Here is a 16,261-nt window from a genome sequence, read left to right as displayed (position 1 = left end):
AAGCCCGACCCTCCATGCCGCTCACCAGCAGGTTTGCAGGCTGATATTCCCCCCCCCCCCCAAAAAAACCCTCTGTCGTTTTCTCAAAGACTGGCAGATGAAAAGTCTCAGCTGCTTGCAAAACTGGCCTGGGGTTTTTCCTACTTAGGGGTGAGTATTTTGCATCTTTTCTGTGTTTTCTGTGCATGTTTTGAGGATGGCGGGTTGGGGTGGGGAGGCTGTTCCACATTGAGACCTCAACTTTCTGCTTGCCCTTGTTTCGGGAAGGGGGTGGCATGGAGCAGGGTGGGTGGAAAATTGCATAGCAAATATCTTTTCTTCATTGCTGGCGTTGGTTTGGGTTGGGCCTGCGCTTGGAGAATGTCTCAGCCTGGGGAGGGAAGGGTGCTTGGCACGGGAGCTAGCCTGCCTAAAGAATTAACTGGGCATATTTGGAGCGCTGGAGAAACGATTCATGCTTATAGTTGCCTCTCCCCAGATCTTGGGGTGGTGTTGACTGTCTGCAAAACTTCGTGTGGGCTTTTCAGGAGAGACTAGCTGTTTCAGCTGGGCCTCCCCTAAAGCAATGATATAGCTCCCTACATCTCCTCTGGGGCCTTTGGCTTCAGTTTTTTTGGGCTGGCCCTTTCTCTTTCTGGGAGCATGGCTGTCCCTGCAGTTTGGTTTTGCAAGAGGTGTGGGTGTGCTTCTGTTTCCATGTCTGGAAAATTCAGGACCATTTGGGGTGGTGTCTCCTGGTAGACGTGGCCCCATCAGGCTGTGTGGAGCTGCTTCCTATAGGAAGGGCTGCTGCATGCTCCCTCCTTGCCTGCCTGCCTGCCTGCCTGTGTGATGCTGCACCACACAGTGTCTAGATGCTCAAAGGTGGGGGGGGGCATAATTATTGCAAACTGTGCAGTTGTGGTCTGTGCCGCTTCAGCTGCTCCCCCTTTCCTAAATACTACAGAAAGGTAGTATGCACTAAATGCTGCTTCTTAAACAAAAACGTATCCCAGTTTAGTAAGGGCTGAGGAGACTGGGGAGAAGGGAAGTATGAGAACTGGTGGCTCTAATTCCGAGTGGAGGTGAAGAAATTGGTGCTGATGTGCCACCCACACCCAGGACCACCACATATACTTAAGTTTATTATTGTTGTTGTTGCCAATGCCCTGGGAAATTTTCAGAATCAAAAGGCTTTGGGAGTTAGGGTGCCCTCGGCAAGGCCCACCCAGCAAATAATCTGGCCACACTGCAGAAGCCCTGCAGAAGCCTCCTGCTCCTGATCCTGTCTTGGTTTTTTGCCTCCTTTGCATTGCGTATGTTTCCTTCTCTCTCCCAAAGTCTTTAGTCGCCTGAAACGCTGACAGCAGCCCAAGGGTCAGGTTACGCCAGGGCTCTGGGTCTGTTTGGGTAGAGTGGCTCTACCTTGCTTTGTGCTGGAGAGGGCACTGCCCCTGTCCAGACCCAAGGGATCCTATTCCCATGAGGTTCCACGGGGCAGCATTGCGACTGTTTACTGCCTGGCGTCCTGGAAGAAGTTCCCTTTGCCCTGCCAGCCTGGCCTATGCACCTTTGCCCATCTGCGTGTGTTTGTGAAAGCTGCAGGCAGTTAGTCCTTGCTTAGGCTGAGGCCTGTAGACCATTAGGAGGCTTCTAAACCCACCTTAGCCCAGGCAGGCACTTGGTGGAGCAAACCTGGGATGGGACGGGGTCTTTTCTTGTCCTATGTTGGAGCTGGCTGCTCAGATGTTTCCTCCTCATTCCCACCCAGGAGAATTTGGCTGCTTTGTCATATAATACGATGCTGGGTGGGCTTGCAACATGGTTCCTTTTTGACTTGGCATATTGCAGTAAGGAGCACTATAGCGAGAAGAGCCGGCATGCTACCTCTGCAGGAATTGTGTGAGGGGCTTCCACTTCCCCCTTGTAGTGACCTAGAAATTTGGGAGGACCTGTTCCGAGGGGGTAGTGGGGATCACCATGGCACATTGGATTTGTGTGTCTGGTTTGGAGGCAGAAAATGCTGTGGAAGTCCTTGGCCGCCCAGCCAAAATATCTAGAGTTGAAGCTCCAGGGTTGGCTGGAGGCCGTGTGGGGAAGTGGTGGGTGCTGCTGCACTACCCCGTCTGTGAACTGTTGGGCGGGGAGAATGAACAGTGTTAACAAAGTCTCTTTGTGCCTCCATTCTCCTCGGGGCTTCCTCCGCCCCCACTGGGCTCCAGGGAGGGTCTACTGATGAACCCTGAGGACTCTCCAGCTCTCAATTGCCATTTCCTGGTATTCCATTTATTTATTTCCTGGCACCACGTGTATATGCAATCACACGGGAGGTGGAGGAATGTCTGTATCGTGGAAGGCCCCAGAGCAAAGGCCAAGGCCATGAAAATGGGTTGACTTCCTAGCATTATTTGTATACAGTCTAGTGGCAAGCAAGAGTCGATAGGGAGTAGAGTCGGGGTCAGTTCAGAGACTGGGTCTTAGGTGGGTGGTTCTCAAAATGGTTTCTTACTGTGGCCGCAAGTAGGGCTAAAGACATGAATGATAGCTGCCCTGATAGCCCCATACATCCATATCCCATACGGTCAGTGGAACAAACTGTGGCACCTTATCAGTTGCATTCAAGACACACGGGGTCTTGGATAGCCTCCATCCTTCAGCTTACCTGGAGAGACTTGGCTCCGACATTGGTCCAAAGGCGTTCTACACACTGCACATCTCTGAGTGCATCTTTTTGTTGGGTGCCTCTTTGATGCGCTTTAATGTGAATCTTTCATTGTGTGGTGCTGCTTTGCCTTCAAGAACTGGGTAGGATTGATCTCAGCTTCTCTGCTGGATGCCTTTCAGGTGAATTGGGATAGAAGAGTGCAGTTTACAGCCAATTTGAGACCCTTTTGACACTACCGCAGCAACTTTTCATCTGAGAGTTGTTGGGTTTTCTTGAGCGAGATGATTAACTTAGGGCTGAATGCAAGCTGGCAAGGTTTTGTGCCCAGAATTTTTAAAAAGTCATTATTATTTTTTCTGGATACTGTGTTTGGGCAGGTGGGAGATGATAACTTTTTGAAACAGCTTCTTAAGAAGCAGGAGACATAGAAAAAAGGAATACAGAAGCCATTCATCAGATAGCCCTGTGTTTCTCTGGGAATTATGGGTACTAATGAGGGTTCAGAAGGTCCCCCTTCCTCATTCATAGTTGTTGTAGGCATTGTGGCTAGAAACTTGATTTTTTTTAAAAAATATATGCATATATTATAATATTTCAGTTGCAAATGGATGCCTGCAGTTCCTCCAATCAGCCCCAAGCAGCACAACTGATGGAAGTTGTACACTAAAACAGATGGAGGAACCAGGGTTGTGGCCACTGGAGGCCCATGTGGGTGTCTCTGTAGCAATACAGAGCATCTTCAGGTGAAATTTAAGCCAAGGCACTCTGCGCTAGATGAACATTAGGCTGCCTAAGGATGCACAGACATAAGGTTAGGGAGAGAGTCTGCAGTGGGGGCTGCACCACTAAAAAAGTGCGTACAAGCATAAAGGTGCATGGGGTAGCTATTTATCTTGGTACCAAAAGATGCAGTTGCCTAGGAGTCCTCTGGGACTCTCATTGGCAACATCCATTATAGCCCCTCCCCTGATTTTTGCCTGAAGTTGCTGCTGTTCCATTTCTTCTCTGGTCTAGTTGTCATGCGGCGCTATGAGATCCGTCTGTGCAATGGCACTCATGATACTTGGAAGTGCGGTCTGGAGGGCTGACCGTCCATCCTTGTTTGGGCTGCTTCTGTTTTCCCTTCCATTCTGCTGCGAGGTCCAGTTTTAGCTTGGAATTTCCCCCTCCGCCTCTAGTTGTGTTGCGTTCCTTCCGTGCTCGTTTTTACCATGCCTCTTTTTCTCTATCTCAACAGGTAGCAAGGGGATCCTTATGCAGCACCACGTGAAATGAACAAAACTCCACAGCCCTCAGGAGGAACCCCATCAGCCCCACACCCCTCCCCCTCTCCTGGACTTCCACAGGTAAAAGGATTCTCCTCCCAAGCTGCCTTGTCCCCCTCTGTTCTACAATATGTAATACAAACTATCATCCATTGGCTGCTCTGTCTTCTCTGGTGGCTCCTCTTCAACACAAGTTGTTCCACACACACACATGCACACCTTTCTGCATTTCACTTGCCTTTTGCTTGTGGGTCGGTTCTGCATTGTGGGTCCAAACAACCTTGCAAGGCAGGATTTGATTGGATGACCCTCTTGAGCCCCCTTTGCAAAGTTCGGCTTAGGCTCTCTGCGTGTGCCGAGTTTTCGCACAAATTTTGCATGCACCCTAATCTTGCTCTCTTGAGGGTGGGGTTTGGGTGTGGGTTGGGGGCAGCTACGGAAGCTGCTAACCTGCTCTTCCTCCCTTTTCCCCCTCCCCCAGCAGTCAGCATTTCCTCCTGGCCAGGCGGCACCTGTGGTTTTTAACCAAGCGCAAGCTACCCAAATGAATACGCCTTCCCAGCCTCGACAGGTAAGGGGGGGGCGCTCTTGCCACTGCTGCTCTTCGGCTGCCACGAGATCTCTGGGGTGGCAGCCAGGCCTTCTGTGAGGGGCTGCCAAACAGGTTCTTCCATGTGGCTCAGGGATTGCCGGGCACAAGGAGCCCTGGAGGCGGACTCCGTCTGCAGGCGCCGCTGACTCAGTAGTTCATCTGCAGCGTGTGCTGGGTGGATATGTCTGTTTGGGTGAACACAGCTGAGACAGCCATGAAGGCAGAGGTGTGGTGGAAATTGCCCTGTCCTTGGTCCTCGCACAGTGGGGGGTTGTGGAGGTTCTGAGAAGGCAGGTAGGGCGACTAGATAACTCCGAGGAGTGAGTTGGTGGCGGTGGCGGGGGGATGCTTGTTTCTGTTAGTGATGTTCTGCTCTTGTCTCCTCTCCCCTCGCTCTTTCCTGTCTTAGTTTCCAGCAGGGCCTCGTGCTTTACATCAGCAGGTACTAACCCTTCTCTACTCCCTTCACCGCATGCTGTGTATGCAATCCGGGGCTGGGCTGGGGTGCATCTACGTTGGGGAGGGGGTTTCCTTGGACACTGCAGGGAAACTAGCTGGAGAAGTATAGAGGCTGCTGGTCATTTGTCCTGGCTGGCAAGGCAAGAACAGCCCGAGATGCGTGGTGCACATCTGTAAAAGACATAAGCTGTGAAGCCCCTGGTCCAAAATTTTTTGGCTGCTGCCTGAAGTCGTCAGGTGGCCCGAGGCAAGCTGCACTCACTTGCCCTCAGCTCTCTGCCCTCAGTATGAGGACAATAACACCAGCCACACCTTACAGGGGTGTTGCAGCGATCACATGATAATAGATGTGAGATGTTCCAGGTGTTCTGAAGTGTTGGATGAGAATTGCATTCCTAAAGAGAAGCATTTTAAAGCATACAGAGAGGAAATGAATTAAGTCAAATAGGAAAATGAAACATGGGAAGGCAAATCTATATCTCAGGTGCTCGGCTGTGTCTGCTGATCCCAGGAGTGACTGGGCTGCTAGGGTCTGTTTGACTGCAGTGTCCAAGGCAGAGACTCTCTCCCCTTCCCATGTGACTTGCATGACATGCTGACTCATGACAGCTGCTTCCCTGCTGCTGCTGCTACTTCTGCTTGCGTTTCTTCCTTGTTCTGTGCCACCCCTTCCCTTCCTGTGGAACAAGGTGCCCGTCTGTGCCCAGAGATTGGTTTTAGGACCATTTCGGAACTGTCTGCTTGCTTTCCTTTCTCGCCCACCCTCATAGTTGCCCTTTGGGGTGCCATGGAGAAATGACGAGGCTTCATAGTGTTGCCCCCCCCCCAGACCTTCTCTCGAAAGCTTCAATTACTGTTAACTTTGAGGGGGTCTGACCCAAAAAAGGTTGGAGGTCTTATTCCAGGGGTGGGAAACCTCTGGACCACCAGACATAGCTGTCGTACCCTGGTAACAGGGCACAATCATTGGGGGGGGGTGATAGGAGTTTTAGTCCAGCAAAATGCCACAGATTCTCTCATTCCCAGAAGTTGCACATTCAGGAGCTGTTTCCTGTAACCCTACATGCTTGGTTAGGAGTTTTTAAAAGGTGTCACCTAGGATTTTAAGTCTGGTCTCGTTCCTCCTCATTGGTTCACTCTGAAGAGCCCAATCCACTTGTGGTCAAATAGCACCTTTAATGCTAACCAAAGAGACTTGTATCCTGGCTGCCCCTGTGCTAACCTTTCTGGACCTCAGATTGTATTCTCATTTGAAGCTGGTGTCCCAGTGCCTAGTCAGAACTCCTGACTCTTTGAGTCACCCCTTGGCTGCATAGGTGTCATACACACCCACAGTGGACAAAACACGGAGTATGGTTTTTCAGTAGAGAATCTGTGGGCCTCTTCAGATCCCTTACTACAGTGTTTCTCAAACTTGGGTCCCCAGCAGCTGCTGGACTACAGCTCCCATCATTCCTAGCCAGCAGGACCAGTGGTCAAGGATGGTGGAAGCTGTAGTCCAACAACAGCTGGAGACCCAAGTTTGAGAAACTCTGGCCTACTGTCTCTCTTGCTAAGATACTGGGCTGGGAATGAGGAAATCTAGGCTTCAGGTCTCACCTCTGCCATGATCTCGGTGTGTGACCACCTGTCAATATTAGCCTTCCAGGGAAGATGGTATTGGCCTGTATTACAGTACTGTTGTCAGAGGGACTGAGATTTTTTTTTTTAAAAAAAAAACATTAGTTGGGAATACAGTAGTACCTCGGGTTACGAACGCGATCCATTCCGAGTCGCAGTTCGTAACCCGAAAAGGTTGCAAACCGAGTGCCGCTTCTGCGCATGCGCAAAGCGCGGTTTTTTGCGATTTTCGCGCTTTGCGCATGCGCAAAACGTGCCCCGCTTCTGCGCATGCACGGGGTGCGCGCGCGCCAAAAACACTTCCGGGGGTGCGGAGTTCGTAACCCGAACTGTTCGCAACCCGAGCGGTTCGTAAACCGAGGTACGACTGTACTTCTGTTCCACAGTTCAATTTCTGAAGATGACCTGTTAAGAATTATTGCTACTATTTATCAACTCAATCCTGGTTCCCTTAGTTCAGAACTGATTCACTGTGTTAAATTACACATTCTAGCAGTTTTCCAGTTTGCATGCCCAGCATCTTAAGGAACTGCAGAGTAAAGAGCACTTTCTGGGTGCATATGGGGGACTGCCCCAAGGTGGCAAGTTGATGATGTGGGGGGAGGCAGCTCCACCTGACATCTATGTTGATGACTATCTAGAACAGGGGTCAGCAACCTTTTTCAGTTGTGGGCCAGACCATCATGTGGTGGGCCGGACTATATTTTGGGGGAAAATACACGAATGAATTCCTATGCCCCACAAATAACCCAGAGATGCATTTTAAATAAAAGGACACATTCTACTCATGTAAAAACACGACTGTCCACGGGCCGGATTGAGAAGGCGATTGGGTCGCATCCAGACCCCTGGGCCTTAGGTTGCCTACCTCTCATCTAGAATAACCCTTGTCCTCAATGCTTGGATGGCTTCAGAGCGGATTGGACAAAGTCCATGGAGAACAAGGCTCTCGGTGGCTGCAAGTCAGGATGTCTGAATAGCAGCTCCAGTATCAGAGGCATTTGGCTAGGGATCAAGAGCTATCGTGCTCATGTAGTACTTGTGGCTTCCCAATGGTTCACCTCTTGGGGAAACCGGAGGGCACTTTAGACTGGCCTTTGGTCTGGTGCAGCAGCGCTCTTAACATTCTTCACGTCTGCCCCCTGCCCTCTGGGGACATCATTATGGATCTGGCTGTTGCTAATGAAACCCATGAGAAGTAGCTCGGCGAGACATTCCTTGTCAAGTCGAGATGTGCTGGTGGGTCACTGGTAGCCCACTCCCATCTGTGCTCTCCCCTTCTGCTACATTTCCCCTTGCCCCTTGGGGTTTGAATTCCCCTCCTCTTTACCTCTTCCAATTTGCACAGCACTGCCACTTTGCTTACCGCTGAGGCCTCCAGCTGCTTTGGGTTCCAGGATGAGCACATGCGCACGCAAGTGCACATTTGCAGTTATGGCTCATTTGGGCTGTGCTTAGAAAGGGGTTGAGGGTGGCTTTGCCCTTCAAAACCACACTTGGCCTCCTTTGTGACCCCAAAGCTTCCCCTCCCTCACCCCATCTTTTGAGGTCCTGCCCAAGAGTTTAGAAGGCTGGAAGACTTGAGATGTTTCTTTCCTTCAGAAATGGGGCATGGGTTCCAGCAAGGAAGACCTGCTCATTCATGGAGGATGAGACTGCCAATGGTTACTGTCCTCATTGGCTGCATTCTGCCTACACTGTTGGAGGCAGTATGCCTCTGAATCCTAGTTGCTGGTAAAGATTTTAGGGAGAGTGTGATTGCACCTGGTTGCAGGTTTCCCATTGGTTGGCCAATGTAGGAACAGGATGCTGGACTGGATGGCTATGCGGTCTTGACCTTACAAGGCTCTTCCTATGTCCTAACATTTTAGTCATGGGGACACTTCAGGTAAAAGCAGTAAAGTCTTTTATTGGCTTCTCCTCTTTCTGCCCCCCTTCCCATTTGTTGGCATCCATCTGTCTCAAGAGACAATGGAGTGCACCTTCGGGGGTGAAGTCAAACCACTGCGTTGGCAGTACCAAAATGACCTCCCTGGGGTGCAAGCCTGGGCAGAGTGTATGGAGGTCCTGGGCTGCCCAGATGACAAGACCCCTCCATTGGACTCTCTGATGTGGTTCAAAGGGGAAAGCAGAGCAATATGTTTGGCACCAGCTTGGCTGCAGGAGTTGCTGGAAGGAGGCGTACAAGGTGCCATCATTTATTCCCATTTATTCATTATGAAATTGAAAGTATTCGTGCAAATATCCAAATCATACAAAGAAAAGGAACCTTGCGTTCGAATCTGTATACATCTATTTTTAGCAGTGCTGCCATTATATAATGTGCAGTTGAACTGCAAACATCTCCTTACGTTTTCATACTGTATCTGCTGGCCTAACCAAAATAAACAAATCCCATCACTTCCTTAAGCAATGACTTTTTTCCTGGTGCAAAGATCACTGTCCAGTGTTGTGCAAATTCCAGTCAATGAGAGCAAACAGTGTTTGATCACATAAAGAGGAAAACCGTATTTGCACAGTTAAGCAGAAATAGAAAGTTCAAAAAATTAAATGAACCTTTCAGAGCAGTTCTACAAAAAGATTTTTTTAAAAATCTAGAAAAAACGTACAGTACTTAAAAACATGCAAAAGTTAAAATGCTAAAGTAGATTAAAATTACCCAACTTTCTAAGCATCTGTGTAGGCTTGTCTAAATAATGTTTTTTAGCAGGTGCCAAAATGAGTACAGCAAAGGTATCAATAGGCTGTGAGTTCCAAAACATAGGTGCTATCACAGTAAACAATCAAGTTCTTACAAATGCGAAATGGATATTATGTGGCATCTGCAATAGTGCCAATTCCGCCCATTGAAGCGGTCGAGTGGATACGTGGTGTAAGCCGATCTCATAGACGAACCGGTCCCAAGTTGTTACGGGCTTTATATGCTGATACTAACACCTTGAACTTGGCTCAGTAGCAAATGGGCAGCCAGTGCAGGTCTCTGAACAGTTGTTACATGCTGACAAGGCCTCACTCTTGTCAGCAATTGTGCTGCAGCACTCTGCACCAACTGCAGCTTCTGGATCAAGCACTAGAGAAGCCCCACATAGAAAGATGCTCTGGGCTGCTACACCCAGATGCATATTCTTGTAGGGCTTGCACAGAACACTTTTTGACTAATGTTTTCAGCAACTTCCATGACTCTTGAGTGCCGTCGGGTGCCCATCTTACAATGAAGTTCCCAAGGATGTATTCCAAGTCAATTAACTGATGCCATAGGTGACATGTGCCATTTCCCCCTTCCTCTTTGCCTATGTCTCCATAATGACATCATTATAAAATAGTTATTATTAGTAAATTCACACCGCCCTTCACCCAAACATCATAGGGCAATTTAACAGGATTAAAAATACAAAATGAAAACAAAACCATAATAAGAACAACAGCAAAAACTGCAACATCTCTGCTTTTCTAGGTTGCAGGATTTGCTGCCTCTAGTATGGGAGATGCTGTGGATTAATAATAATAATAATTTAATTTTTATACCCTGCCCATCTGGCTGGGTTTCCCCAGCCACTCTGGGTGGCTTCCAACAGAAAAATAAAATAAAATAATCTATTAAACATTTAGCCTCCCTAAACAGTTCCCTAGTTCAGAGTTCTTACTCAGGGCCAACAGTGTTTGGGGCACTGTGACAGTCCCTACCCTAGCAGGAGATGCTAGGATGTGAGTGCGAGAAGGGGGCAGATTATATAGATGAGCTTGGCAGCCAGTGGGAAAGTGGCAAGGGGAAGGAAGACGAGTTAGAATGCAGAGATGGAGAACGTGTTGCAAGTGAGGGCACTTGCAAGTTAAATGCAGAGCATGGCAATCGGTGTAAAGGAGGCCGACACCATTTGTGACTCACCGAGCTGAGCTGAACGCAGCACAGCTGCACATTCTGGCCTGCCCAGCTGCTTGACAAACAACACCCTCCCCAAAACACACACACACATTTCTGCAGTCAGGTCCAGAGTTTCATTGAACCCTTGGTGGGGAGTGGTGTAAGGACATGGCAAGCAGAGTTGTTCCCCAGGATGGTGTTTTCTTGCTTCTGGTCATGCATCCCAGCCTATTTCCCTTTTCTCCCTTGAGCCTCCTCCTCCTCCTCCTCCTTCCCCCGCCCCCAATCCCAGTTTTCTTCTCATGGTGCTGCTGTTGCTTTCCTGCTCAGCATTCAGCTGTTCCCCTGAGCCTGGTAACTTGTCTGGCTATAGGTAACTCCTGTCTCTTTCTCTTTCTCTCTGTGTCTCTCTTCTCTCTCCCTTTTCTCCTTGTGTGCATGTGTGTGTTTGCGTGCTTGCTAACAGGGAGGATTCAGGTCTCTTCAGGTAATGCCTTTTCTATAACCCTACTCTGGTTGGGAGCGGGAGGGTCCAAACATTGGTGCAAGTCACTTAGAGCCCACTCTAGTCTCCAATCTGTAGCTCAGTGTGCAACTAAAACAAAAGTCAATATACATAGGGTCAGTCTTTGTGGGGATGGGGAGAAGCACAACTCCTTGGCTAGAATACCACTTTCTTTGTGAGAGGGCTGAGAAAGAGAGTCACGTGAATCAGCGTGATCCATAACGGGCTTCCTTTGCATCCTGGCAAGGGGTGGAGATGTTCCGTACTGATCTGGCTGCCTCGGGAACATCTTCTTGCTCTTGTTTAATTTCTTAAAAAGTATTTGGTCTGTGGGTTGCAGAATTCACTGCTTTTGTCTTCTTTCCTCCCCACCACCACCTTGCCTTGCCCATGCGATGTTGCGTTGCATCCTGGGGCTTGTATGCATATGCTGTAGCACCTCTGGAAACCCCAGGTTGGCTGCAGATGAGCTTCTTGTGTTAGTTCTGTGAAATTCAGGAGAGGCAACCCAGGCTTGGAATTGCCTGGTGTTGCCAGTTCCTGTTGGATGTAGTCAACTATCATTTGATCTTGAGTTTTGAAGAAAATGGTCATTTGACCCATTTGTAGTCAAGGTAATTTGCATCATGTATCCTCTCTGCACAACTTGCATTGAGTTTGTTTTGTTGAATTTTGGTTATGTTTATTTGATTAAGGAGGACTTACACACATAGAACAGTATAGCATTGAAGGTCTGCAACAGGAGACCCCAGGCTAAATTGGACCGTTTTCTCTGCCCCTTCAGCTATATTTGTGGACAAAGTGGTGGGCCACTCTTAAGAGGTGGAAGTGCCAACCCACCACCATTCTCCTGCTTCTCACAGTGGTCCTTCAGGTAAACTAGGTTGCTGCCTAGGGCCGCTGGAGGATTGTGGCCTCTGCCATCTTATCATAGAGACCCTGTAACCTTCCATCTTGAGAAGACCAGAGCAGGGCATGTAGAAATTGGCCATTTGTATTTCTCTGCAGCCTTCCAGGTCCCGAAACTTGCTTTCCTTCTTTGAAATGAAAACAAAAGCTTGGTTTGCAGAGAATCCAGGTTTGGCAGTGGCAGTCCCTGTGCCATGCTTTTATGGGTACAGGCAGATTCTTGTGTGCCACCTTCTCCACGTAACCACAGCCAGAGTCTTCGGGAGGTGGACACAGGACTGGCAAAGGAAAAGCAGCTGGGTCTCTGGGGTTTCCTCAGGCCAGGCCTTGCTAACCAAGCATGCCCCTCTCCCTTCTCTCTCTCTCTCTCTTTCTTGAAGCATTTCTACCAGAACAGGGCCCAGCCTCCGACAAGTGCTTCCCGGGTGCAGAGTAATACGTCGGCTCGGCCTGGCCCACCCACTCATGTTTATCCAGCTGCTTCCCAGGTGATGATGATCCCCTCACAGATCTCCTACCCTGCTTCGCAAGGCTACTACATCCCTGGACAGCAGGTGAGGGCTAGAACGGGGCTGAGGGCAGACCTGGAGAGCTCTCTGCACTTTCCCAAGCAAGCCTTGTCTCCGGGAGCCTGCTGCTGGCTTGTTTTTCCTCGGGCCTATTGATAGAGTTGTGGGTCAGGCTTCGGACCCTCGCTCCTGGCGCCCTCACCTTGACTGCGTACCTGTTAACCCCCAGCATTCTCCTGCCTCCAATGTTTCCTGTGGTTATCTATGGGCACTGCTGTCTTGTTTCGTAAAATAAGATTAATGGTAACCCCGCTTATGCATGTGCACACATTCCTGGCAAATGTGCTGGTCAGAAACAGGGCCCCAGCAAGCGCTGGGAGCAGCAGGGAAATGTCCACAGTCCTGATGAGAGGGGGCAGTGGCAGACATTTGGCATGTCTGATGGGATCCATGTCCCGCTTATTGAGCAGTAGGAGCTTAAGAGGTAGTGAAACTGCTCTTACAACCCTGCGTGTGAACTATTTACATCATGGGACGCGTAACCCACACTATCCCAAGGGCTTGGGGTGGGTAACCTGCTAATTATGCTGCCCTCTCCCTCCTTGTTCACCCCAAATGAGTTTGAATAAATAGCACCTTGCACCATTTCAGGAAACCTTGAAAGGCCGGGCTTGAGCGAGTCACCCAGAACTGAGGGATGACTACTGAGAACATTTTTTTGTGTGTGTGCACGCTTTCAGACTGGTTTGATGCACCTATGATGTCTTTATGGGCTGTGAAGTTTAATCCATTTAAACCATTTTGATCAACTCAAAAAAGAAAAAAAGTGACCCCTGATTTTGTCAGGTAGCAGATCTAAAATGTAATGTTGGTTTCAGGGTGGATAAAAATCAATAATTTAAAAAACTGATTTTTTAAAATTGGCTTTTTTTATTTAAATCAGATTTTTAAAATAAAATGCTTTTGGAGGAAAAATCTTTCTAAAGATAGTTTTCTATTTAAGTTACATTATAGTACAAAGGCTATTAATCAGGAAATAAGGATTGGTTATAAGTTTTTCATGTGTGCTAAAACTCAGTCTATAAGTTTTTTTTAATTGTTTAACCACATCAGTTAACAAACATGGATACTTATGCTATAATGTAATTGAGTTAAATAAATTGTTTAAATGGTTATTAATGAAATGATTATTTTTCTCCTCTTAATAAAGTACAGTAGAAAAGTTGTCCAAATATAAACAAACTTATTAAACCTCACAATTTCCATAATTATCTGTCTGTGTAAGATAAGATAAGATATCTTTATTGTCATTGTCCCCTTGCGGGAACAACGAAATTACTCGGTTGCTACATCCACTGTGTATTTCTAATGTATAACCAAATCAGTAATTTTTGATATAACTGTAAAAACTACAGTGGTGCCTTGACTTACGAATTTAATCCATTCCGAAGGCATCTTCGTAAGTCGAAAAACGCCATTGGAAACGCGATTTCTCATAGGAATGCATTGGAAACGGAAAAATTCATAAGTCAAAGCAACCCTATCTAAAAATTCATAAGTTGAAAAATACCTATCTAAAATGGCCGCGGTTTTTTCCGGATGTCGAGACATTCGTAAGCGTGCAGCCATTACCCCCATTCGTAAGTCGAAAAATTCAGTTGTCGAGTCGTTCGTAAGTCGAGGTACCACCGTACCCTGAAAAATTATTATTCCAAAAATGAAACCTTCATCTGGTTGTAAATATTAAGATTATACCAGCAAGAATGAACCTTTCTGTAAAAAAGTTATTTAAATCAAGTCTTACTGACTTACTGGTTGGTTTTAATACAAGTCTTTTCAAAAGCTGCAAAGGGAAAGTTGTTTTTAAGAAAGCATTAACTTGTACAGGGAGGCAGGTGGGATCCCTCATTGGTGATGCCTGTGCAACTCCTGCGCACACCATTAAAAAAACAACCGCATTGCTGTTTTCTTTTGAATGGTGTGTATTCTTGTGTGAAAATGTATACAGAGAGGATGTTGATGATTTATTTCACTCCTACTGTTTTTATCAATTTGAGATCTGATCCACTTGCAGCCCTAAGCTCTCCTGGGCTATGTGTCTGCCATTTGTTTAATTTCTATGCCCGCCTTCGTCCATGGATCACAGGGTGGTTTACAATATAAAACCACCAAAAAAACCCCCAACAACTCCTGCTCCCTCTACGTTTTAAAAGACCATAGATTGTTTAATTAGTCAAAGGCCTGGAAGAAGATGAATGCTTTTGTCTGGTGCCTAAAAATATATTGTTGGGGTTCAGCAGTTGCTCCCCCTCTTCCAAGCGTATTGTTGCCCATGGAAGCTACCCATGCTCCTGGGACACTCTCATCCTCCCACTCCCAGTTGTTGTCGAACATGTGTGTGAGTAGGCTACACGTGTAATTCTTTCAGGTGATGGGTATCCAGCTACTGGATCCCTTCCAGCCTCGCTTTATGCCAGCATCCATCATAAGAGTGGGAAGGAATCTTCCCGATTGCCTTGTCTGATGTCTAGGGTAAGGTACCCAGAGCATCAATGCCATCTGAGCTTTTATTCAAAAGAAAGCAGATTCCACAGTGCTACACCACAGGTTCTTGAATTTCTGTCACTGTGAGCCTCTGCCCGCCCCAAAGTCAGGGGATTCAGAGGAGTAATGATCCAGTTTTTGAGGTAGTACCCAGACATGGCTGGTGGAGCTTACTGCCATGGCGGACAGATTAAATGCAGCGTTATTTATTTCATTTCATTTCTACACCGCTTTATATTTTCAAGAAAAACCTCTAAGCGGTTTGCAGAATATTAAAATATCAATAAAACAATCTGAAGGAAGTCAAATGTAGATTATAAAAATATAGAGAGAGCATGAAAGCTGTGTGTCTATGGCTGCTTTTAAGCTGGTGGGGAGAAGGTGCGGAGGATCAGAAAGGCTGTAGACAAATGATATCAGGCGGCTTCTGTGTCAGCCCTTACCTAGGATGGGGCATAGAGTTATGTAGTACTGGATAAGGGATGAATGAGCAGGTGCCTCGTGACTCATTAAAGCAGATGCAAAAGAGCCAGAATTTGGAAACGCCCCCTTTAGTTAGAAAATGCCTTCACCAACTCTAGGGAGGTTAGATGTAAGCTTTGGGAAGCCACAGCTTGGTCTCTCCAGGTTCACGATCCCCTTAGTGGGGTTGACGGGGTCTTTTGTTCTCTGTGTTTATTGCGGCCTTGCTTATGGCCTGCCGGTTCCGCTCCTCTTGATCTGGTGCACACGACTGGGGCATTACTGCAACCCCTACCCCATTTGTGTCAAGTCTTCCTCCTCCAAGCTTAATCTTGGGCACTTACTTGCTACCCTTTTCTTCCTTTTCCTCTCTGACCCAGGGCCGCTCCACATACGTTGTTCCGACTCAACAGTATCCTGTTCAGCCTGGTGCCCCCAGCTTTTACCCTGGAGCCAGCCCCACAGAATTTGGCACCTATGGTAAGGGGATGGGTATGATTATCATTGTGTTGTGTGTGTGTGTGTGTGTGTGTGTGAGAGAGAGAGAGAGAGAGAGAGATATCACTACATGTTCAGTTTGAAGCATTGCAGGGGGTTGAACTAGATGACCCTTGGCAGTCCCTTCCAGTTTTAAGATCCTGTGATTTTGGTGGTGCGTGAAACTGCAGTGTGGCAGCAGCTTTTTCTTTGCCTCACTGAGCGCTGATGGCATCTAGTGTGTTTCTGCTCTTGATCCTGTTCTGCAACTTCCATCTATGTGCAAGATGTCTCTGGGATCGAGTCACCTTTGCAGTTAAGCCTTGAGCAGTGGCTTTACTTGCTGTGAAAGTGTGAAAGTAAACTGATGTTCTCCCTGCTTGATTAAGTTAGAATTCCTTTTGCTGTTTGGG

At 47.7% G+C, this 16,261-nt stretch overlaps 1 protein-coding gene across 7 annotated transcripts in view; it reads left to right on the top strand.

Annotated features, from left to right (window-relative positions):
- EIF4G1 (eukaryotic translation initiation factor 4 gamma 1) overlaps positions 1 to 16,261 on the top strand; it is an 83,668-nt gene that overhangs the window by 17,098 nt on the left and 50,309 nt on the right. For 3 of the 7 annotated variants that reach the window (XM_088669233.1, XM_035133984.3, XM_088669234.1), the window contains 4 exons: positions 3,882 to 3,990; positions 4,391 to 4,480; positions 12,237 to 12,410; positions 15,752 to 15,851. In XM_088669233.1, the coding sequence (XP_088525359.1) occupies positions 3,916 to 3,990; positions 4,391 to 4,480; positions 12,237 to 12,410; positions 15,752 to 15,851 (439 nt within the window). In that variant the 5' untranslated portion in view covers positions 3,882 to 3,915. Of the gene's footprint in view, positions 1 to 3,881; positions 3,991 to 4,390; positions 4,481 to 4,910; positions 4,944 to 12,236; positions 12,411 to 15,751; positions 15,852 to 16,261 lie in introns of all 7 variants that reach the window. The other 4 variants (XM_060274331.2, XM_035133981.3, XM_088669235.1 and 1 more) reach the window with 3 other exon arrangements.

Source organism: Zootoca vivipara, chromosome 5, assembly GCF_965207765.1.
Source record: "Zootoca vivipara chromosome 5, rZooViv2.hap1.1, whole genome shotgun sequence".
Lineage (NCBI taxonomy): Eukaryota > Metazoa > Chordata > Lepidosauria > Squamata > Lacertidae > Zootoca > Zootoca vivipara.
The sequence above is the reverse complement of the archived record's forward strand: the minus strand, read 5'-3'. Positions and strand labels throughout refer to the sequence as shown.